This window comes from Somniosus microcephalus, unplaced genomic scaffold (assembly GCF_052327205.1).
Source record: "Somniosus microcephalus isolate GS21.2 unplaced genomic scaffold, FLI_Smic_1.0 unresolved_chr9, whole genome shotgun sequence".
NCBI classification, from domain to species: domain Eukaryota; kingdom Metazoa; phylum Chordata; class Chondrichthyes; order Squaliformes; family Somniosidae; genus Somniosus; species Somniosus microcephalus.
This window is the reverse complement of record NW_028225187.1, coordinates 21,977,140-21,993,995: the sequence shown is the minus strand read 5'-3', so window position 1 is coordinate 21,993,995 and position 16,856 is coordinate 21,977,140. Positions and strand designations below refer to the sequence as shown.

General features: G+C 50.0%; 1 protein-coding gene across 1 annotated transcript in view; it reads right to left on the bottom strand.

The window, feature by feature from the left end:
* Window positions 1–11,460, bottom strand: part of LOC147084910 (uncharacterized) — a 37,518-nt gene extending 26,058 nt beyond the window's left edge. Inside the window, exons 1-3 of the mRNA XM_085979621.1 lie at window positions 10,842–11,460; window positions 8,896–9,201; window positions 5,239–5,529 (exon numbers count right to left, since the gene is read on the bottom strand). Coding sequence (XP_085835747.1) covers window positions 5,239–5,529; window positions 8,896–9,091 — 487 coding nt within the window. The 5' untranslated portion in view covers window positions 9,092–9,201; window positions 10,842–11,460. The remainder of the gene's footprint in view (window positions 1–5,238; window positions 5,530–8,895; window positions 9,202–10,841) is intronic.
* Window positions 11,461–16,856: the final 5,396 nt, after the last annotated feature.

The following is a 16,856-nucleotide window of genomic DNA, read 5'->3' as shown; positions in this document are numbered from 1 at the left end:
CCTCGAGCCTGTTACAGAGGAACAGGAGGAGGTCCATTCAGCCCCTCGAGCCTGTTACACAGGAACAGGAGGAGGCCCATTCAGCCCCCGCGAGCCTGTTACACAGGAACATGAGGAGGCCCATTCTGCCTCTCGAGCCTGTTACACAGGAACAGGAGGAGGCCCATTCAGCCCCTCGAGCCCTGTTACACAGGAACAGGAGGAGGCCCATTCAGCCCCCGCGAGCCTGTTACACAGGAACATGAGGAGGCCCATTCAGCCCCTCGAGCCTGTTACACAGGAACATGAGGAGGCCCATTCTGCCTCTCGAGCCCGTTACACAGGAACAGGAGGAGGCCCATTCAGCCCCCTCGAGCCTGTTACACAGGAACAGGAGGAGGCCCATTCAGCCCCTTGGGCCTGTTACACAGGAACAGAAGGAGGCCATTCACCCCATCGAGTCTGCGCCGGCTCTTTCGAAGAGCCATCCAGTTAGTCCCACTCCCCCGTTCTTTCCCCAGATCACTGCAATTTCTTCTCATTCATGTATAACTATCCAATTCCCTTTTGAAGGCCACTATTCAATCTTTATCCACCGCCCTATCAGGCAGCGCATTCCAAATCCTAACCTCGCGCTGCGTAAAAAAGATTTTCCTCCCAACGCCTCTGGTTCTTTAGCCCATCACCTTAAATCTGTGTCCTCTGGTTATCCCTTCAGCCACAGGAAACAGTTTCTCCTTATTTAGTCAATCAAAACCCTTCATGACACCTCTATCAAATCTCCCCTTAATCTTCCCTGCTCCAACCCCAGCTTCTCCAGTCTCCCCACATCACTGAAGTCCCTCATCCCTGGTCCCATTCTGGTCAATCTCCCCCTTAACCTTCTCTGCTCTAAGGAGAACAATCCCAGCTTCTCCAGTCTCTCCACATCACTGAAGTCCCTCATCCCTGGTAACATTCTGGTCAATCTCCCCTTAACCTTCTCTGCTCTAAGGAGAACAATCCCAGCTTCTCCAGTCTCTCCACATCACTGAAGTCCCTCATCCCTGGTACCATTCTGGTCAATCTCCCCTTAACCTTCTCTGCTCTAAGGAGAACAACCCCAGCTTCTCCAGTCTCTCCACATCACTGAAGTCCCTCATCCCTGGTACCATTCTGGTCAATCTCACCCTTAACCTTCTCTGCTCCAAGGAGAACAATCCCAGCTTCTCCAGTCTCTCCACATCACTGAAGTCCCTCATCCCTGGTACCATTCTGGTCAATCTCCCCTTAACCTTCTCTGCTCTAAGGAGAACAACCCCAGCTTCTCCAGTCTCTCCACATCACTGAAGTCCCTCATCCCTGGTACCATTCTGGTCAATCTCCCCTTAACCTTCTCTGCTCTAAGGAGAACAACCCCAGCTTCTCCAGTCTCTCCACATCACTGAAGTCCCTCATCCCTGGTACCATTCTGGTCAATCTCCCCTTAACCTTCTCTGCTCCGAGGAGAACAATCCCAGCTTCTCCAGTCTCTCCACATCACTGAAGTACCTCATCCCTGGAAAAATTCCGAAAGTTATGCACCACTGGAGGCTTTCCGCACCTTATAGCTGGGTCTGTGTAGACCAATTGATAAAGAAGGCTTGCGAAGATCAATCAGCAACTCCTTTTTCGTTGTATAATGCGAATATCAGGTTTGTGGACGGCCAGTGGGTCTTTCTTCATCGAGCAGTTACTAGGTTCCTACATTATCCTCAGTAAATGTAACCGTGGTGTGTTTAAATATACACACTATACGGTGTCCTCTCGTGATCTCAACTATTGGTACAGCAACTCGAAAGGATAGCAAGATATTTCAAGAAGTGCGAGGTCAAAGGCGGCAGACAGCAATGGTAGTAACATAGTTTAAGAGAGGCATTTCAACAGATTTTTAATGGTGATTACAATGATAGAGAGAGACCAATAGATGGAGATAGAGAGAGGGGCGAGTGAGCACAGTGATAGCGAGAGATGCCCACACATTTTTAGTGGTGGTTGTATGTTGACTCCCATCTCAATATATGCACTTTAATTGTACACAGATAGGACCATAAGAAACAGGAGCAGGAATAGGCCACTTGGCCCCTCGAGCCTGCTCCGCCATTCAATGAGATCGTGGCTGATCTTGGGCTCAAAGCCACTTCCCCGCCCACTCTCCGTAACCCTTCACTCCCTTACCTTGCAAAGATCTGTCTATCTCCACCTTAAATGTATTTAACGACCCAGCCTCCACGGCTCTCTGGGGCAGAGAATTCCACAGATTTACGACCCTCCGAGAGAAGAAATTCCTCCTCATCTCAGTTCTAAAAGGGCGACCCTTTATTCTGAAACTATACCCCCGAGTTCTAGATTTCCCCACGAGGGGAAACATCCTCTCCGCATCTACCCTGTCAAGCCCCCTCAGAATCTTATACATTTCAATAAGATCCCCTCTCATTCTTCTAAACTCCAATGAGTATAGGCCCAACCAGCTCAACCTTTCTTCATAAGACAACCCCTTCATCTCCGGAATCAACCTCGTGAACCTTCTCTGAACTGCCTCCAATGCAAGTAAACAGTTGAGGGGTTTCTGGGAATAATATGTATATTAATGACTTAGACTTGGGTGTACAGGGCACAATTTCAAAATTTGCAGATGACACAAAACTTGGAAGTATAGTGAACAGTGAGGAGGATAATGATAGACTTCAAGTGGACATAGACAGGCTGGTGGAATGGGCGGACACGTGGCAGATGAAATTTAACACAGAAAAGTGCGAAGTGATACATTTTGGTAGGAAGAATGAGGAAATATAAACTAAAGGGTACAACCCTAAAGGGGGTGCATGAACAGAGAGACCTGGGGGTATATGTGCACAAATCGTTGAAGGTGGCAGGGCAGGTTGAGAAAGCGGTTAAAAAAGAATACGGGATCCTGGGCTTCATGAATAGGGGCAGAGAGTACAAAAGCAAGGAAGTTATGATGAACCTTTATAAAACACTGGTTCGGCCTCAACTGGAGTATTGTGTCCAATTCTGGGCACCGCACTTTAGGAAGGATGTGAAGGCCTTAGAGAGGGTGCAGAAAAGATTTACCAGAATGGTTCCAGGGATGAGGGACTTCAGTTACGTGGATAGACTAGAGAAGCTGGGGTTGTTCTCCTTGGAGCAGAGAAGGTTAAAGGGAGATTGACCAGAATGGTGCCCGGGATGAGGGACTTCAGTTACATGGATAGACTGGAGAAGCTGGGATTGTTCTCCTTGGAGCAGAGAAGATGAAAGGGAGATTGACCAGAATGGTGCCCGGGATGAGGGACTTCAGTGATGTGGAGAGACTGGAGAAGCTGTGGTTGTTCTCCTTAGAGCAGAGAAGGTTAAAGGGAGATTGACCAGAATGGTGCCCGGGATGAGGGACTTCAGTGATGTGGAGAGACTGGAGAAGCTGGGGTTGTTCTCCTTAGAGCAGAGAAGGTGAAGAGGAGATTGACCAGAATGGTACCAGGGATGAGGGACTTCAGTGATGTGGAGAAACTGGAGAAGCTGGGGTTGTTCTCCTTGGAGCAGAGAAGGTTAAGGGGAGATTGAACAGAGGTCTTCAAGATCATGAGGGGTCTGGACAGAGTGGATAGAGACTGTTCCCATTGGCAGAAGGGTCAAGAACCAGAGGACACAGATTTAAGGTGATTGGCAGAAGATCCGAAGGTGACATAAGGAATAATTTTTTACGCAGTGAGTGGTTAGGATCGGGAATGCACTGAGAGATTGGTGGCGGCTCCATCTACAAGGCACAAGTCAGGAGTGTGATGGAATACTCTCCACTTGCCTGCATGAGTGCAGCTCCAACAACACACAAGAAGCTCGACACCATCCAGGACAAAGCAGTCCCGCTTGATGGGCACCCCATCCACCACCTTAAACATTCACTCCCTCCACCACTGGCGCACCGTGGCTGCAGTGTGCACCATCTACAAGATGCACTGCAGCAACTCGCCAAGGCTTCTTCGGCAGCACCTCCCAAACTTGCGACCTCTTCCACCTAGAAGGACAAGGGCAGCAGGCGCATGGGAACACCACCACCTCCAAGTTCACCTCCGAGTCACACACCATCCTGACTTGGAAATATATCGGCCATTCCTTCATCGTCGCTGGGTCAAAATACTGGAACCCTTTACCTAACAGCACTGTGGGAGTACCTTCACCACACGGACTGCAGCGGTTCAAGAAGGCGGCTCACCACCACCTTCTCAAGGGCAACTAGGGATGGGCAATAAATGCTGGACTTGCCAGCGACGCCCACATCCCATAAACAAATTTTTTTTAAAAGATTCCATCGTGGATTTCACAAAGGGAATTGGATAAGCGCCAGAAGGAAAAAAATTTGCAGGGTTACGGAGAAAGGGCGGGGGAATGGGACTAGCTGAAGCGCTCTTGCAGAGAGCCGGCATGGGCTCGAGGGGCCGAATGGCCTCCTTCAGTGCTGTAACCGTTCGGTGATTCTAATAAGAATCCTAAGAGCGCTAGCCCATAGCGCCGATAACCCAAGGATTAGCCTTCGTAGCAAGAGGGTTCGAGTACAGGAACAAGGATGTCTTGCTGCAGTTGTACAGGGCCTTGGTGAGACCACACCTTGAGTATTGTGTGCAGTTTTGGTCGCCTTATCTGAGGAAGGATGTTCTTGCCATGGAAGGAGTGCAGCGAAGATTCACCAGGCTGATACCTGGGATGGCATGAATGACGTATGAGGAGAGATTGTGTCGATTGGGCTTATACTCGCTGGAGTTTAGAAGATTAAGAAGGGATCTCATCGAAACCTATAAAATTCTGTCAGGCCTGGATAGACTAGATGCAAGAAGGATGTTCCCGATGGTCGGGGAGTCCAAAACCAGGGGTCACAGTCTAAGGATAAGGGGTAGGCCATTTAGGACTGAGATGAGGAGGAATTTCTTCACCCAGAGAGTGGTGAACCTGTGGAATTCTCTACCACAGAGGGCAGTGGAGGCCAGTTCATTAAATATATTCAAGAAGGAGTTAGATATATTTCTTGAGGCTAAAGGGATCAAGTGATATGGGGAGAAAGCAGGGACAGGGTACTGAATTTGGATGATCAGCCATGATCTCATTGAATGGCGGAGCAGGCTCGAGGGGCCGAATGGCCTACTCCTGCGCCTATCTTCTATGTTTCTATGTTAGGAGCAAGTGAGACTTTATTGCATGGCAGCGGAAACAGAAATGGAATAATCATAGCGAATGCAATTCACAAACCTGATATGATCACCTCTAAAGTGTCGCTGAGAGTCGAATTTTGCAATCGGCCCGAAATTTCCACTTGGTACGCGCATGTGTAATTGCCTTCATCCTGCTTGCTGATGTTGCTGAATCTGAAACTGGAGGAAAAAGAGGCCTCGGCCGATTGTGCGTAGCCGCCATTTTTATACAAAAGGAAGGTCAACCCCGGAATCTCGTAAGGGGCGTCGCATCCGATGCTCATACTGTGTCCTCGGAGAAAGGTGTCAAACGGACTCTCCCCGTAGATTGTTGGCTTCTCTGCCTGTTCTGGAATGATCAGCAAGAACATGCAAACATCAGAATTAGGAGCAGGAGTCGGCCATACGGCCCCTCGAGCCTGCTCCGCCATTCAATAAGATCATGGCTGATCATCGACCTCAACTCCACTTTCCTGCCCGATCGCCATATCCCTCGATTCCCCTAGAGTCCGAAAATCTATCGATCTCGGCCTTGAATATACTCAACGACTGAGCCTCCACAGCCCTCTGGGGCACAGAATTCCAAAGATTCACCGCCCTCTGAGTGAAGAAATTCCTCCTCATCTCAGTCCTCAATGGCCGACCCCTTATCCTGAGACTGTGACCCCTAGTTCGAGACTCTCCAGCCCAGGGGGAAACAACCTCTCAGCATCTACCCTGTCAATCCCCCTCAGAATCTTGTATGTTTCAATGAGATCACCTCTCATTCTTCTAAACTCCCGAGAGTATCGGCCCAATCTACTCAATCTCTCCTCATAGGGCAATCCCCCATCCCAGGAATCAATCTGGTGAACCTTCCTTGCACCGTCTCCAAGGCAAGTATCTCCTTCCTTAGATAAGGAGACCAGAACTGTGCCCAGTACTCCAGGTGTGGTCTCACCAAGGCCCTGTACAATTGTAGCAAGACTTCCTTACTCTCATACTCCAACCCCCTTGCAATAAAGGCCAACATGCCATTTGCCTTCCTTATTGCTTGCTGGACCTGCATGCAAGCTTATCCATTGATTGCCCTATCGATCTCAGCCTTAATATACACAAAGACTCAGCCTGCACAGCCCTCTGGGGCAGAGAATTCCAAAGATTCACAACCCTCTGAGTGAAGAAATTCCTCCTCATCTCAGTCTCGCATGCAAATCCGTTCCTTTTGTATTTAACAATAAATCGGCTAATAAGTGGCAGGTAACATTCGCGTCACACAAGTGTCGGGCAATGACCATCTCCAACAAGCGAGAGTCTAACCACCTCCCCTTGATATTCAACGGCATTACCATCGCCGAATCCCCCACCATCAACATCCTGGGGGGTCACCATTGACCAGAAACTTAACTTGACCAGCCACGTAAATACTGCGGCAACAAGAGCAGGTCAGAGGCTGGGTATTCTGCGGCGAGTGTCTCACCTCCTGACTCCCCAAAGCCTTTCCACCATCTACAAGGCACAAGTCAGGAGTGTGATGGAATACTCTCCACTTGCCTGGATGAGTGCAGCTCCCAACAACACTCAAGAAGCTCGACACCATCCAGGACAAAGCAGCCCGCTTGATTGGCACCCCATCCACCACCTTAAACACTCACTCCCTCCACCACCGGCGTACCGTGGCTGCAGTGTGTACCATCTACAAGATGCACTGCAGCAACTCGCCAAGGCTTCTTCGGCAGCACCTCCCCAACCCGCGACCTCTTCCACCTAGAAGGACGAGGGCAGTAGACGCATGGGAACACCACCACCTCCAAGTTCCCCTGCAAGTCACACACACCATCCTGACTTAGAACTAAATCGGCCGATCCTTCATCGTCGCTGGGTCCAAATCCTGGAACTCCCTCCCTAACAGCACTGTGGGAGCACCTTCACCACATGGACTGCAGCGGTTCAAGAAGGCGGCTCACCACCACCTTCTCGAGGGCAACTCGGGATGGGCAATAAATGCTGGCCTTGCCAGCGACGCCCACATGCCATAAGCGAATTTAAAAAAAAATGTTATCAATCTGTACTTGTTGGGAAACTGCACTAAACGAGGATAGAAACATAGAAGATAGGAGCCGGAGTCGGCCATTCAGCCTCTCGAGCCTGCTCCGCCATTCAATGCGATCATGGCTGATCATCCAAATTCAGTACCCTGTCCCTGCTTTCTCCCCATATCACTTGATCCCTTTAGCCTTAAGAAATATATCTAACTCCTTCTTGAATATATTTAATGAATTGGCCTCTACTGCCTTCTGTGGTAGAGAATTCCACAGGTTCACCACTCTCTTGGTGAAGAAATTCCTCCTCATCTCTGTCCTAAATGGCTTACCCCTTATCCTTAGACTGTGACCCCTGGTTCTGGACTCCCCGACCATCGGGAACATCCTCCCTGCATCTAGTCTGTCCAGTCCTGTCAGAATTTTATAAGTTTCAATGAGATCCCCTCTCATTCTTCTAAACTCTAGCGAGTATAAGCCCAATCGACCCAATCTCTCCTCATACGTCATTCCTGCCATCCCAGGTATCAGTCTGGTGAATCTTCGCTGCACTCCCTCCATGGCAAGAACATCCTTCCTCAGATAAGGTGATCAAAACTGCACACAATACTGAAGATGTGGTCTCACCAAGGCCCTGTACAACTGCAGCAAGACATCCTTGCTCCTCTACTCGAACCCTCTCGCTGTGAAGGCCAACATACCATTTCCTTAAGCGACATTATGCTGCTTTCAAATTTCAACGTGAGACCTGGAAACATATTTGGGGCGGATGTTCATCCTGGACCGCACGTTCCTGCCCTGCCCACCCCGAAATTCCATCCCATTTGTACCCAGGCAGCACGAATGTCAGATGCAATATAACGTGGATAAATGCGAGGTTGTCCACTTTGGTGTCAAAAACAGGAAGGCAGATTATCTGAACGGCAATAGATTGGGAGAAGGGGAAGTGCAACGAGACCTGGGTGTCCTTGTGCACCAGTCGCTGAAGGTAAGCATGCAGGTGCAGCAGGCGGTTAAGAAGGCAAATGGTATGTTGGCCTTCATAGCGAGAGGGTTCGAGTACAGGAACAAGGATGTCTTGCTGCAGTTGTACAGGGCCTTGGTGAGACCACACCTTGAGTATTGCGTGCAGTTTTGGTCGCCTTATCTGAGGAAGGATGTTCTTGCCATGGAGCGAGTACAGCGAAGATTCACCAGGCTGATACCTGGGATGGCAGGAATGACGTATGAGGAGAGATTGGGTTGATTGGGATTATACTCGCTGGAGATTAGAAGAATGAGAGGGGATGTCATTGAAACTTATAAAATTCTAACAGGACTAGACAGACTAGATGCAGGAAGGATGTTCCCGATGGCCAGGGAGTCCAGAACCAGGGGTCACAGTCTAAGGATAAGGGGTAAGCCATTTAGGACTGAGATGAGGAGGAATTTCTTCACCCAGAGTGGTGAACCTGTGGAATTCTCTACCACAGAAGGCAGTGGAGGCCAATTCATTAAATATATTCAAGAAGGAGTTGGATATCTTTCTTAAGGCTAAAGGGATCAAGGGATATGGGGAGAAGGCAGGGACAGGGTACTGAATTTGGATGATCAGCCATGATCTCATTGAATGGCGGAGCAGGCTCGAGGGGCCGAATGGCCTACTCCTGCTCCTATCTTCTATGTTGCTATGTTTCTATGAATAGCCAACTCACCTCTCACAGTGATTGCCTGGGGCTCACTCGGCGCTGACGTGAAGACTTTGCCCGCTAATTCGAGTTGATAAGTGCAGGTGTAATTCCCTTGGTGGGATCTGTTTAACCTCAGGATATTGAAGGTTGCGCTGCCGTTGCTTGCAAAAGCCAAGTTGAAAGCTTCATTGTTGAGCCTATCATCTTTATATAGATACATAATCAGATCGGGATATTGAACAGGAGAAGTGCATGTAATATTGAGAGACTCCCCTTGTAAGTATATATTGCCTCGGGGCGGGAGACTCAGTTTAGGAGTCGGTGGAACACCTGCAACAAGAGGAATAAAATAATTACGCAACTCAACCAGCCATCACGTTAGAAATATACATTTCGCTAAACCGGCTGAAAGTATTGGCCGGCACTCGGTACAACAAGAACACGCATTTAAATAGTACCTTCAGTGTCGCATAGCGTCCTTGGCTATTCCGCAGGAGCGTTACCAAACCAAGATTTGACACCTGACCACAGGGGGTCATAGAACGGTTACAGCGCAGTAGGAGGATATTGGGCCCCTCGAGCCCGTGCCAGCTCGCTGCAAGAGCACTTCAGCTAGTCCCACTCCCCCGCCCTTTCCCCGTAGCCCTGCAAATTCTTTTGCTTCAGGTACTTATCCAATTCCACTTTTGAAAGCCACGATTGAGTCTGCCTCCACCACCCTTTCAGGCAGTGCATTCCAGATCCTAACCATTCGCAACATAAAAAAGTTTTTCCTTATGTTGCCTTTGGTTCTTCTGCCAATCACCTTAAATCTGTGTCCTCTGGTTCTCGGCCTTTCCGCCAATGGGAACAGTTTCTCTCTATCTACTCTGTCTAGACCCCTCATGATTTTGAAAACCTCTATCAAATCTCCTCTCAACCTTCTCTGCTCTAAGGAGAACAACCCCAGCTTCTCCAGTCTCTCCACATCACTGAAGTCCCTCATCCCTGGTACCATTCTGGTCAATCTCCCCTTAACCTTCTCTGCTCTAAGGAGAACAATCCCAGCTTCTCCAGTCTCTCCACATCACTGAAGTCCCTCATCCCCGGTACCATTCTGGTCAATCTCCCCTTAACCTTCTCTGCTCTAAGGAGAACAACCCCAGCTTCTCCAGTCTCTCCACATCACTGAAGTCCCTCATCCCTGGTACCATTCTGGTCAATCTCCACTGAACCTTCTCTGCTCTAAGGAGAACAACCCCAGCTTCTCCAGTATCTCCACATCGCTGAAGTCCCTCATCCCTGGAACCATTCGCGTAAATCTTTCCCACACCCTCTCTAAAGCTCTGACGGAGATATTAGGACAGGCGACCAAAAGCTTGGTCAAACAAGTAGATTGTAACAGGCAGCTTAACAAATCCCTCCATGGCCCTCACCCCCCCTCCCTATCTCTGTAACCTCCTGCAGCCCTACAATTCTCATCCTCCTGTTCAAATCCCTCCATGGCCCCTCGCCCCCTCCCTATCTCTGTAACCTCCTCCAGTCCCTACAATTCTCATCCTCCTGTTCAAATCCCTCTCTGGCCCCTCGCCCCCTCCCTATCTCTGTATCCTCCTCCAGCCCCTACAATTCTCATCCTCCTGTTCAAATCCCTCCATGGCCCCTCGCCCCCTCCCTATCTCTGTAACCTCCTCCAGCCCCTACAATTCTCATCCTCCTGTTCAAATCCCTCCATGGCCCTCGCCCCCCTCCCTATCTCTGTAACCTCCTCCAGCACCTACAATTCTCATCCTCCTGATCAAATCCCTCCATGGCCCTCGCCCCCTCCCTATCTCTGTATCCTCCTCCAGCCCCTACAATTCTCATCCTCCTGATCAAATCCCTCCATGGCCCTCACCCCCTCCCTATCTCTGTACCCTCCTCCAGCCCCTACAATTCTCATCCTCCTGTTCAAATCACTCCATGGACAAGCACCCGGGCAACCCATTTACCTGCATTGCAAACGACCCCCGCGTCTTCCTGGCTGCTGCAGTCCCGCTCCCCCCGCCCGTCGGAAAGGCAGTCCCACAGGAGCTCCTCGGTCCCGTTGCACCGCTGTTCGCTCAGCCAGGCCGGCCCGGTCCATCGCTCGAAGAAGCTCGCAGCCTCGGCGAACCCGCAGCCCAGCTGCCGGCACACCACCGCCACCTGGGCCAAGTCCCAGCCGCTCCCGCAGACCGACCGCCACGCCTTGCGGACGTAGACTTCGACTCTTCCCGAACAATTGTCTTCGCCGCCATCCAGTCTGAGTTGAAGCTGGTCTGCAACAAGAAAGAAAGACAGACTTGCATTTCCGTAGCGCCTATCACGACCACCGGACGTCTCGAAGCGCTTCGCAGCCAATGAAGGACTTTTTGGAGTGTGGTCACTGTTGTAACCTGGGAAACGCGGCAACCAATCTGCGCACAGCAAGCTCCCACAAACAGCAATGTGATAACGACCAGATCATCTGTTTTTTTGTTATGTTGGTTGAGGGATAAACATTGGCCCCACGACACTGGGGAGAAGTCCTCTGCTCTTAACATCGAAGATAGGAGCAGGAGACGGCCATTCGGCCCCTCGAGCCTGTTCCGCCATTCAATGAGATCATGGCTGATCATCCAAATTCAGTACCCTGTCCCTGCCTTCTCCCCATACCCCTTGAACCCTTTAGCCTTAAGAAATATATCCAACTCCTTCTTGAATATATTTAATGAATTGGCCTCTACTGCCTTCTGTGGTAGAGAATTCCACAGGTTCACCACTCTCTGGGTGAAGAAATTCCTCATCATTTCTGTCCTAAATGGCCTACCCCTTATCCTTAGACTGTGTCCCCTGGTTCTGGACTCACCGACCATCAGGAACATCCTTCCTGCATCTAGTCTGTCCAGTCTTGTTAGAATTTTATAAGTTTCAATGAGATCCCTGTAGTGTATGTGCCTTTAAGAGCCCCCTGTGTACTGTAATGCCGGTAATGGCCACTCAGGCTATATAAGCCTGTATATTGTGTTGTATCAGTTAGTTCCCCTCCAGACTTTGTTCAGTACCCTGTGACATAATAAAGACTCACTACACACTTGGTTGTAAATAAAGCAAGGCTTTAATCGTCTTGTAACAAAACATGGAGGTCTAGTTAGTAGTCACTAGCTTCCTGTTTCCAGATTGTCTCTGGCCAAGGTGGGCCCACGCCCGAGCATTTATACTCCTCGGGCGGCGCCCTCAGCTGGCCGTTCAGTAGTACTTCCTGAGTTACATCTTGTCGAAGTTGCGATTTATGACACCCTGTCCCTGCTTTCTCCCCATATCCCTTGATCCCTTTAGCCTTAAGAAATATATCTAACTCCTTCTTGAATATATTTAATGAATTGGCCTCCAATGCCTTCTGTGGTAGAGAATTCCACAGGTTCACCACTCTCTGGGTGAAGAAATTCCTCCTCATCTCTGTCCTAAATGGCTTACCCCTTATCCTTAGACTGTGACCCCTGGTTCTGGACTCCCCGGCCATCGGGACCATCCTTCCTGCATCTAGTCTGTCCAGTCCTGTTAGAATTTTATAAGTTTCAATGAGATCCCCTCTCATTCTTCTAAACTCCAGCGAGTATAAGCCCAATCGACCCAATCTCTCCTCATACGTCATCCCTGCCATCCCAGGTATCAGCCTGGTGAATCTTCGCTGCACTCCCTCCATGGCAAGAACATCCTTCTTCAGATAAGGCGACCAAAACTGCACACAATACTCAAGGTGTGGTCTCACCAAGGCCCTGTACAACTGCAGCAAGACATCCTTGCACCTGTACTCGAACCCTCTCGCTACGAAGGCCAACAAACCATTTGCCTTCTTAACCGCCTGCTGCACCTGCATGCTTACCTTCAGCGACTGGTGCACAAGGACACCCAGGTCTCGTTGCACTTCCCCTTCTCCCAATCTATTGCCGTTCAGATAATAATCTGCCTTCCTGTTTTTGACACCTCGCATTTATCCACATTATACTGCATCTGCCCAATCACCCAACCTGTTCTTACATAAGAACATAAGACGTAGGAGCAGGAGTCAGTCATTTGGCCCCTCGAGCCTGCTCCGCCATTCAATAAGATCATGGCTGATCTGATCTTGACCTCAACTCCACCTCCCTGCCCGCTCCCCATAACCCTTCTGATGTGCCTCAATAAATCCGAGACTCGATGTTAGCGAAACAAAACAAGGCTTTTATTGACTTAGAAGGTAACACACAGAGGAGAGGTATCTTCCATCCAGAGGTCTGCCGTACTGGATGTGATGCAGGCTGGGCCAGCTTACATAGGGGCCAGGTATGGGCGGAGCCCTACACACAGTACAATACAATGGTGAGGAAACGGAACTGAGGTAAGGGAAATGAAACTGAAACCAACCACAGTCACAGGCAGAGAATACCAATGAGTGATGAATGGAATATTTCATCACACCTTCATTCCCTTACTGTTCAAAAATCTGTTTATCTCCACCTTAAATGGAGACCCAGCCTCCACAGCTCTCTGGGGAAGAGAATTCCACAGATTTACAACCCTCTGAGAGAAGAAATTCCTCCTCATCTCAGTTCTAAAAGGGCGACCCTTTGTTCTGAAACTATGCCCCCGAGTTCTAGATTTCCCCACGAGGGGAAACATCCTCTCTGCATCTACCTTGTCGAGCCTCATCGATATTTTATATATTTCAATAAGATCCCCTCGCATTCTTCTAAATTCTATTGAGTATAGGCCCCAAAGCACGGCCACCAAAGGTTAAGCAATTATAATCAGGGATGCTCAAGAGGGCAGAATTGGAGGAGCGCAGATATCTCGGGGGGTTGTGGGGCTGGAGGAGGTTACAGAGATAGGGAGGGGGCGAGGGCCATGGAGGGATTTGAACAGGAGGATGAGAATTGTAGGGGCTGGAGGAGGTTACAGAGATAGGGAGGGGGCGAGGGGCCATGGAGGGATTTGAACAGGAGGATGAGAATTGTAGGGGCTGGAGGAGGTTACAGAGATAGGGAGGGGGCGAGTGCCATGGAGGGATTTGAGCAGGAGGATGAGAATTGTAGGGGCTGGAGGAGGTTACAGAGATAGGGAGGGGGCGAGGGCCATGGAGGGATTTGAACAGGAGGATGAGAATTGTAGGGGCTGGAGGAGGTTACAGAGATAGGGAGGGGGCGAGGGCCATGGAGGGATTTGAACAGGAGGATGAGAATTGTAGGGCTGGAGGAGGTTACAGAGATAGGGAGGGGGTGAGGGCCATTGAGGGATTTGAACAGGAGGATGAGAATTGTAGCGACTGGAGGAGATTACAGAGATAGGGAGGGGGCGAGGGCCATGGAGGGATTTGAGCAGGAGGATGAGAATTGTAGGGGCTGGAGGAGGTTACAGAGATAGGGAGGGGGCGAGGGACATGGAGGGATTTGAACAGGAGGATGAGAATTGTAGGGGCTGGAGGAGGTTACAGAGATAGGGAGGGGGCGAGGGGCCATGGAGGGATTTGAACAGGAGGATGAGAATTGTAGCGACTGGAGGAGATTACAGAGATAGAGAGGGGGCGAGGGCCATGGAGGGATTTGAACAGGAGGATGAGAATTGTAGGGGCTGGAGGAGGTTACAGAGATAGGGAGGGGGCGAGGGGCCATGGAGGGATTTGAACAGGAGGATGAGAATTGTAGCGACTGGAGGAGATTACAGAGATAGAGAGGGGGCGAGGGCCATGGAGGGATTTGAACAGGAGGATGAGAATTGTAGGGGCTGGAGGAGGTTACAGAGATAGGGAGGGGGCGAGGGCCATGGAGGGATTTGAACAGGAGGATGAGAATTGTAGGGGCTGGAGGAGGTTACAGAGATAGGGAGGGGGCGAGGGACATGGAGGGATTTGAACAGGAGGATGAGAATTGTAGGGGCTGGAGGAGGTTACAGAGATAGGGAGGGGGCGAGGGGCCATGGAGGGATTTGAACAGGAGGATGAGAATTGTAGCGACTGGAGGAGATTACAGAGATAGAGAGGGGGCGAGGGCCATGGAGGGATTTGAACAGGAGGATGAGAATTGTAGGGGCTGGAGGAGGTTACAGAGATAGGGAGGGGGCGAGGGCCATGGAGGGATTTGAACAGGAGGATGAGAATTGTCGGGGCTGGAGGAGGTTACAGAGATAGGGAGGGGGCGAGGGGCCATGGAGGGATTTGAACAGGAGGATGAGAATTCTGAAATCGAGGCATTGCTTAACCGGGGAGCCAATGTAGGTCAGCGAGCACAGGGGAGATGGGTGAACAGGACTCGGTGCGAGTTAGGACATGGGCAGCCAAGTTTTGGATGACCTCAAGTTTACGTAGGGTGGAATGTGGGAGGCCAGCCAGGAGTGCGTTGGAATAGTCGAGTCTGGAGGTAACAAAGACATGGATGAGGGTTTCAGCAGCAGATGAGCTGAGGCAGGGGCGGAGACGGGCGATGTTACAGAGGTCCATCGCAAGCAAATCCTAAGATGTTTTATAAGTATATTAAGGGCAAGAGGATAACCAGGGAAAGGGTAGGGCCCATTAGGGACCAAAGTGGCAATCTGTGTGTAGAACCAGATGATGTAGGCGGGGTTTTAAATGAATTTTTTGCATCTGTGTTCACTATGGAGAGAGACGATGTAGACATAGAAATCGGGCAAGGGGACTGTGACATACTTGAACATATTAGCATCGAGAGGGAGGAGGTACTAGCGGTTTTAGCAGGCCAAAAAGTGGATAAATCCCCAGGCCCGGACGAGATGTATCCCAGGCTGTTGTGTGAGGCAAGGGAGGAGATTGCAGGGGCTCTGACACAAATTTTCAGAACCTCTCTGGCCACAGGGGATGTACCAGAGGACTGGAGAACAGCTAATGTAGTACCATTATACAAGAAGGGTAGCAGGGATAAACCAGGGAATTACAGGCCAGTGAGCCTAACATCTGTGGTAGGGAAATTATTGGAAAAAATTCTGAGGGACAAAATTAGTCTCCACTTGGAGAGGCAAGGATTAATCGGGGATAGTCAGCATGGCTTTGTCAAGGGTAAATCATGTCTGACAAATCTGATTGAATTTTTCGAGGGGGTGACTAGGGGGGTGGATGAGGGAAATGCTGTGGATGTGGTTTACATGGACTTCAGTAAAGCTTTTGACAAAGTCCCGCATAGGAGACTGGTCAAGAAGGTAAGAGCCCATGGGATCCAGGGTGCCTTGGCGCGTTGGATCCTAAACTGGCTGAGTGGCAGGAGGCAGAGGGTGATGGTCGAAGGATGCTTTTGTGACTGGAAGCCTGTGTCCAGTGGGGTACCTCAGGGATCGGTGCTGGGTCCCTTGTTGTTTGTGATCTACATAAATGATTTGGATGAGAATGTAAAAGGTATGATCAGTAAGTTTGCAGATGACACGAAAATTGGTGGGGTGGTAAATTGCGAGGAGGAAAGCCTCAGGCTACAGGACGATATAAACGGGTTGGTCAGATGGGCGGAAAAGTGGCAAATGGAATTTAACCCTGAAAAGTGCGAGGTGATGCATTTTGGACGGACAAATAAGGCAAGGGAATACACAATGAGTGGTAGGACCCTAGGAAGTACAGAGGGTCAGAGGGACCTTGGTGTACATGTACATAGATCTCTGAAGGCAGCGGAACAGGTAGATAAGGTGGTTAAAAAGGCATATGGGATACTTGCCTTCATTAGCCGAGGCATAGAATATAAGAGCAGGGAGGTTATGATGGAGCTGTACAAAACGCTGGTAAGGCCACAGCTGGAGTACTGTGTGCAGTTCTGGTCGCCTCACTATAGGAAGGATGTGATTGCTTTGGAGAGGGTGCAGAGAAGATTCACCAGGATGTTACCTGGGATGGAGCGCCTCAGCTATGAAGAAAGACTAAACAGGCTGGGGTTGTTTTCCTTGGAGCAAAGAAGGCTGAGGGGGGACCTGATTGAGGTGTACAAAATGATGAGGGGCATAGATAGGGTAGATAAAGAGGAACTTTTCCCCTT